The sequence below is a fragment of the Morone saxatilis genome, unplaced genomic scaffold (assembly GCF_004916995.1).
Source record: "Morone saxatilis isolate NCDOM2014 unplaced genomic scaffold, NCSU_SB_2.0 Contig2, whole genome shotgun sequence".
NCBI classification, from domain to species: domain Eukaryota; kingdom Metazoa; phylum Chordata; class Actinopteri; family Moronidae; genus Morone; species Morone saxatilis.
This window is the reverse complement of record NW_023339762.1, coordinates 5,861,225-5,869,206: the sequence shown is the minus strand read 5'-3', so window position 1 is coordinate 5,869,206 and position 7,982 is coordinate 5,861,225. Positions and strand designations below refer to the sequence as shown.

The window sequence follows — 7,982 nt, the reverse complement described above, 5'->3', positions numbered from 1 at the left end:
GAACGGTGGAAGAGACCAAAACAGAAATTGATTGTGGGCAGGACAGCTAAACACTGAGCTGAAGCTTCGTAAAGCTGAGGGGGGTTGCAGATTCAGGTGATGATTCTCTGTAAGTTCATCACTATGAGCGTCACCTTTAACATTGTCACATTGTGTTCACATTGTCATATAAATATTGATTATGGAATTGGAACAACGACATAAAAGTAAAAGAGGATCATTATGTTTGCAGGGGAAGGTCTGATATGAAATTTACATATGTAATCTTTGACTGTCAATACTTCTGACTGCAGGTTCAATATCTTAAATTGTTTGTCTTGAGCTTTATTTTTTATCCAGGAAAGGTAAAAGTAAGTGAGGAAAGCTTTCCAGTCAGTTGTACCTTAATGGTGTTTGTAGAGTGGTTATTTCAGCTCCTCATTCCTCCCTCTGTGACACTAACATGCATGTGTTCTTCAAATTCCCATTCTGTCAGAGACTGTGTTCAGTTTCAGTTCCAGCTCAGGAGCTTTAATTGGATAAATGACTGTGTGGTTTTTAATTCTGTGGTCTGTGTAAGGCTTGTTTTCTCTAATGAAGCCCAGCAGAGTCCCTCCAGTCGAGATGATCGCGGGCAGCAGCTGGAAGGAAAACGTAACGCTGAGGAGACTCAAACTTAACTGCTGGAGAGGGTTTTTAATCAACCAGCCTGAACCTAATCAATAACATAATTTTTTTACTTTTTATAATTATTATTTTTTTATATATTTCATTTATAGTAGCCACTTTTTGTGTATTCCTTCTATTTGATAGTCTTGCTGTTGTTTGCAGCATAGCTGTGTGTCTGATGTTTATATTTTAACCTGTATAGTAAGCAGAGACTCTGAGAGACTAATGTGCACTAACCTGCAGTTGTTGTCATGGTACATATTTTTTTCCCGTGTATACTGATAACTGTGTGTGGCGAGAATAACAATGAATTTTTTTCTCATGCATTGTATTTCCATTTTCTTCTGTACACTGCATTTATTTGATATGTAACTTTATTTAATAGTTACATTGAAATGACTACTATAAAATATAATCAGCAAGTCAATTCACATCAACAAATAAGAAAAGATCCCTGAGGGAAATAAACACAAGCTACCCAGCAGTATAAAAAAGTCATTTCAATCAGCCCAGCCTTTACAGTCTGCAACAATAAAATGATGCTTACACAGGAATGCATCAGTAATTATAATATACATTTGAGTACTTCTGCTTTTGGGACCTCAGGTCTATTGTGATGCTGATGCTTTTGTATTTTTAGTACAATAAATGTAGATGTACATACAAATATATATATATCTTAACTTATTTACTTTCACATGAAGCACAGTGGGCTCATGCAGCTGAATGTTTGCTCGTTTCCACTCTGCTCGGATGAGCTGATGCTGTGATTGGTTGTGACAGATTCTCTTAATGCTGCTTATTTCTGTCCTCCAGGTCTCCTGACAGCGGCGGCAATGACTGACGCTCCCTAGAGAAAGACTGGTTTCCATTTTCCATCGCCCATCATCGCCACGCAGAGCATTCGCCGCAGCTACAGATGACCAACCATAAGCCGCCATCAGAGCCGCGAGGCACTGGCACTTCCTGTTCCATGCTTGGGTGACCTGTGCAGTTGTTTCTGGGAAGAAAGTGACTCCGTTTATTTTCCAGGAGATTTGAAAAAGCGGATTATGACAAGCTGCTGGATCGATTTCTTTTGGCACAAAACTCTGTTTCGTTTTTACAGACCAAAGATGAACAGAGCCAACAATGACACGTTTTTAGAGGGACGGAGACTTTCAGAAGCCCGCCCCCCCACACACACATACCACCATATCCATGTAAAGAAATGAACACATTGTGATATTATTATAAAGTAAGTGACTTAATGGAGCAAAGTAAAATTGTATATGAGTTATTGATAAAACATGTATCTATATGAGGAGAGATGAAGCTGTTGATGTTTCTGTTGGGACAGTACAGCTGTTCATGTGCTGAACACCAGTTAGGTGGAGAAAGTGAGAAAACATTTTTATGATTACATAAAACTTTGTGCACTTTTAGCAGACACCTGACGATTAGAGGAGACTGTCAGTCAACCAGGGCAGGAAGAACATCCAACATAGTAACCAGATTGTACTTTTATAGAAAACCTACATAAATCATCATTCATACAGTTACACATTCAATACAGACACCAAATTGGCATCAGAGATTAAAATTTATTATAACACTATTTTATTTTAAACCTCTTTGGCTCCATTTTGATGTTATTTTAAACATGAAAATTGTGTGGTTTTGCATAGTTCACTAGGGATGCTTTCACATTAACAGTCAGTTTTATTTATACTGTTATACATGTTATTGGTTAGCTGAAAGCAGAACAACAGATGAGTGAGCCACTGAATTAAACAGCCACAATAGGAGACATCATCCTGATGACTGAATTTATAAATATAAATAACAGATATGTTTATTTGTGCTAGCAGCATGGCTTCAGGAATGCTGGCCTGTCAGTCGGTCCACCACTTTGGTGCTGATGAAGTTTGGTACAGATATTCATGCTGCCCTGAGAATGAATCTGATTGACTCACTTTCCATCTAGCGCCACCATGAGGTTGACATTAATGTTCCCATCGGAATGATCTGCGATAACTTTGGTGATCTCTTAACTTTTCATTATCATCATTATCAGGTCCAATACAAGGTAAACTATGTACTTGCTGTATGGATTTATACTCGTCGTACTGTCGTTGGTAATTCAATGATTTATGCCACCTCTGATGAGTTCATATAATTATCAGCATGCTGTTGCAATACGGCGCCTCTTAGTGAACATACCACATTCACACTACATGCAACTTTAAAATACTCTCCATGATGTTTGGAATCAGGGTGCAAAGTTTCCACTTTCTATCATAAAAACTGCAGAATGCTAAATGATTTGTGGATCTTCTCCACCAGACATTAAATCAGATTTTACATTCTTCAGTGCCATGTTTGGACAACAAGTGGTCATGGCGTGGTAGGTTTTAATGAAACAACAAGCGAACCGTTTCACACTAGAGGCCGAGCTGTCATGTCTGTTTGGGGGAAAAGAAGCATTAAATGTATTTTCAAAAGCCTAAAGTTCTATATTTAACAATTTTATATGTTGTATCTTTGTAGAAAACTTTATTTAACACTCATTTTGCTTCTCATAAACTGGATTCACAGCCAGCTACAGAACTTCGTTGCTGTTCAAAGCCACACTTACAGTTTTTAACAGAGGTACTGTTACTCAGCAGAGATGGAGGAAGAGCTTTAATACCACTTTCTGGTAAGTCCCCCTCAAAGCATTTATAAGTTGTAACTAATGTTTTATCAATTGCTAATAAATAAACTATTAATGATTTATGGATGTCAGGTGAGAGGATACACCAGATAAGAAGATGATTTTTTTTAAAACTGTAAAGCATTAGTAAATAATTAATTAACATCAATAAAGATTAGATACAACTTATAACAGTTTTATGAGAAAGTGGAATTGAGTTTTCCTTCAGTTATTGTAGGTGCAACAAATCCCAAAATCTGTCTGTAGGTCATTGCCTTATTCATCTCCGCCTCCATTAAGCGGAGATTAACTCACCATCTGTTTTGATGCTCTGCCATTATTAACCATATTTTTCATTAAACAGAAAACACAAGTTCATCTGTCTTTCATCTCCAAAGTTTTCTTCTAATGAAAGATTAAAGAGTTTTGTGTGGAACACAAGAGGGGGTAACAAGCCTAAAGCTGTCTTCAGTGGGGGTTGTGTTAACTGTATTCATGAGAGAAACACAGTAATGTGGTAATCAAGACTTGTTTAAACTGAATATTTGATTGCTGAGTTCACAATTTCACAGTTTCATTTACTATTTATGAAAAAGGAACAAGGCAACATACATTTTTTGTCAGTCACCTAGAAACAGTGTTCCCAAAGCCTCAACCAGTTTACCTTCCCACATTGTTGACTGTTGCAGGCATGACTTATTTTTATAGGCCAACCCAGAAGTTAGCATCGCCCTGGTTCCTTTGTCAGAAAGTCGATGGGATTTTTCCATTGTTTTTGATTATTGCAGAAAATAAGATCTGTGGCGAAATAAGGTTCATGATACACGTTTTGTTCAGCGAGATAATCTTTAAAAACGACACTTTTATAAACTCTGAAACGTAAATGTGATTGCCAGAAGTAAAAAGCTAACGTTAGGCTATAAATAAACCCCTAAACTTGTAATTAAAATTTACAAGGTGGAAAGTTTGAGCTAGAATAGTTTGTAAGAGTGTGAGTACAGAAACAACAAGGCTGTAAAGGCGGACTAGTGAGTAGCTAAGTCTCCATGTTCGTGCTGATGTTTAATGTCACCGGCAACTTCTGTAGTCTCATTTAGCCATTTGTTAGCAACCGCCTTTTTCAAAACACTTAAAAACGTTAAAATTCATGGGTGATGTATTTGCTGCAGGTATTTACAACATTTTATGTCGTACAACAAAATGTGAAAATCTCTTTAAGTTTGTGTTAACCACAGCCATCTTAGCAAAAACCCATTCAAAACACCCATTGACTTTGAGGCAAGGAAACCCGAAGTGCAAAAATGCTGACTCAAGTCCATTTAAAGGCATCATTAATCAAGGTATTATTTCAGGTTCCCTACACGCTAGAGGGATACCTACAGCGCCACTGACGGCAGCGGCAGTATGTGACAACTTGAGTGTAAGACCGGGTTGGAATTTGAGATGAAGTGCTGAAAATAGTTGAAATGTCAATTAAAGTTTGAGTGATACAAGGAGCCAAAAGTGTCAGTTGAAATTCGACTGATGAGTTAAGTGTAATTGCTGAATAAAGTTGATGTGTGACTTTATGAGTGAAGTTTAGACTAAGTGTGGCAAGCTCACTTACTTTAATAAAAAAAATAAACTCACCAAATGTAAAGAAACAAAAAGGAAAAATACCTATTTTCTGCATTAAAAAGAAAATACAACTGCACACCTTCGAAATGAAAGTTTGTCTCTTATACCAAACTAAGACCTTGTTAAGCAATCTTAAAACACTTCACTCAAACAGAAACAAAATGAAACTGACCAAACTGTCTTTTGTCTTTACACTGTTCCAACGATCACCAAGTCTGGTGTTTAATCATCTAAAAGAGTTAACGCGTAGAGCCAGAATATTTTCACTTCTGTCGCTTCCTCTCAGATGCCCCCAACCTCCCTCGCTCTTCTACCTTCTACCCGCTTCATACCTCTCCTCTTCTGGTCTGTCCCTGTCCCGGGATGTCCCTGCTGTGTCCCCATCTTCCACAGAGTTTGAGTCTTGTTTGGAGCCTCCGTGAATCACCTTTTTATTCCAACATCAAACTTGTCAAAATTAAACTTTAATTCACCACAGTTAGAGCTCTACAGCATTTTTTCCTCTCACTTGTTCAGCAGCTCAGTGTGTGTACTGCGTCTGTCACTGAGCGGCTCCCATTCTTCTGAGGCAGACCATTAAATCAGCAAAATAAAACGGCAAATATCTGCCAAAAAATAAAAAGATAAAAGCAGCTTGAAAAGTGCCAAAACGAAAAAAAAGTGCTTTTTTAAGTTAGCTTAAATTGTTACATTTCTTGAGATTTTTGTGATGTACAAAATGTGTTTGGAATATCTAAACTGCTTTATTAAGAAGAGCTAAAGAACTCTGAAAAAAGCTCAAAATATAAATTGTGACTAAAGAAAAACGATAAAGCTATTAAAAGCTAAACTAATGCGGTTGCAAAAATAATAATTAAGATTTAACCTTGAGATAACGTTCTGAGATAATGTCATAAGAACCAAATATACCTACGGGTGCAAATAAAGTAACCTGAACCTGTGAAGTGCTTTGATATCCTCAGATAATGAGATCATTATTTGATATCCAAACAATGTAATTAAGTCCTGACCTCCAGATAAATCTGCGAGCAAATAGCAATTGTGGGAGGGTTTGCAGTGTAGAGGGGATCTGTGGATTTACAGATAAACACAATTGTGTCCCTGTCTGTAAACAGGTGATATATATCCACAGCTGGTTCCTTAGGACCTCAGACGGCTGTTACAGACTCAGTCGTCTCCCTGTCAAACAGAGGCCTTCAGACATTTTCCTGCTGAATTCGCCGAGTGAATGTGTCAGTTTTCAGGCGTCAGATGAACTAAAAATACTGAGCAGAATGTAGGCTGAGCTCTCTGAGGCTTCACTGCTCTTACATTATCCTCTTTTATTTATTAACTTTATATTCTGGCCTATTTCTTCCTCTCAGCACTATTAGCCCACTTTTACTCACAGCACAGGAAATCACCAGAAATCTGTTCATCCTCTAGTTTAACAGTTTATTAAAATTAGGATCAATGAGAGCCGCCAGGAAGTCATCACTGTGGCTTTAAAGTTAATTTAGAGCAGCAGCTGAATGACACTTTATAAATTCATTCACGTCATGTCTTTCATAGGAATCCCGTGAATCCAAATGTCCAGACTACCCCGCAGACCTGTGAACTGAACAGGCACGCTCCTTCATCAGCCTTTCTGCAGACTTCACCAGACTTCATTTGGAAGACAACCCACATGTTATAGCAGTATGGATGTGACATTACAAAAGAAGCAATAATAATTAGGATCATAATCAGTCTATAGGATATATGTTAACAATGGTTATGTGGTGAAACAGTCACAAGTTGTCAGAAGGCAGGTATATACTCATTTTGTTGGGACTGTGAGAATGAAAACCCTGCAACAGTCCTATCGGATGTCTATGTGTTTGTGTTCAGCTCAACCTCTGACTGAACTCAAAACTCTGGTTCTTTCTGTTTCTTCCCTCCAGCTCATTTTACCCTTCATCTCTGAGCATTTATGAAGCTGATTCATAAAGCGCAAATGTTTTTCTCTAGGCCCGGAAAATGTGTGTCTGAACATGTCTCTCCATTGACATTTTATGATCCCGTTGCGTGCCCCCAGTTACACCCAGCAACAAACCATTTTACCACCAGAACCTGTGCCATGACAATGGTCAAGAAGATGGAAATTAGTGAAGTTTTAATTCTCACACCGCATTTTACACAACTCAGCGCCCTCACATACTCGATGATGATAATGATGAGCAGATTGCAGTTCGTACGGATAAAGGTTATAAGGAGGGTCGACATTTTGATTGAGTCATACTTTTTCTGTCAGAGAGACAATTAAGAACAATTAGTTGATTAATCAGTTAGTTAAGCCACAGAAAATTAATTATCAGCCACAAATTTGCCAATTAATTAATGTTTAGTCAAGCAAAACTTCAGATGGTTCTCTGGTTGAGCGCGTTTCCAATGTGAAGATCTGCTGCTTTCTCTGTTCCCTAACATTGTAAACTTGGGGTATTTTGGTTGTCCAAAACACTTGGAGTCTGGGGAACTGAGATATGTTGTAGACCAAACACTTAATTGAGTTTCAATTTAATTAACAGATTAATTAATAATTAAATTAGTTGCCAGAAAAATATTAGAACCAGTCATCATTTATTCTCAGATACATAAGTCAATATACTGTGTTAATCACAGTGTCTCCATTGATGTAATGCAGAATTTGAACAGGAATACCCCCACGCCCGCCTTTGTCCTCATGGCTGCAGGGAGTTGAGCTGATGTCAGCCAGCCGTCAGGCTCCATTTAACATCACTAACAACCTGAATACATAAACACCTTTTATTACACCTCTGCTACTGGGACCCCCAGTGTGTGTGTGTGTCTGTTTGTCAGAGAAAATGCTGCAGATTAATTAATAATGAAAAAAGACTGAGTTGCACTTCGTCTGACTATGTTTCTTTACCTTTTTCAGTGACGTCGTAATCGTGTTCCTGTTTCTATCAAAGCACTGTCACACCACAATCTCACCACTACCACACTTGCCAACTAGGAAAATGCTAGCACTGCTCAATTATAATTTTGTTCACTAATGAAAAAA

General features: G+C 37.9%; 1 protein-coding gene across 1 annotated transcript in view; it reads left to right on the top strand.

Moving 5' to 3' along the window:
• LOC118330012 (chemokine-like protein TAFA-5) overlaps nt 1-3,886 on the top strand; it is a 47,780-nt gene extending 43,894 nt beyond the window's left edge. Inside the window, exon 4 of the mRNA XM_035664380.1 lies at nt 1,465-3,886. Coding sequence (XP_035520273.1) covers nt 1,465-1,473 — 9 coding nt within the window. The 3' untranslated portion in view covers nt 1,474-3,886. The remainder of the gene's footprint in view (nt 1-1,464) is intronic.
• Nucleotides 3,887-7,982: the final 4,096 nt, after the last annotated feature.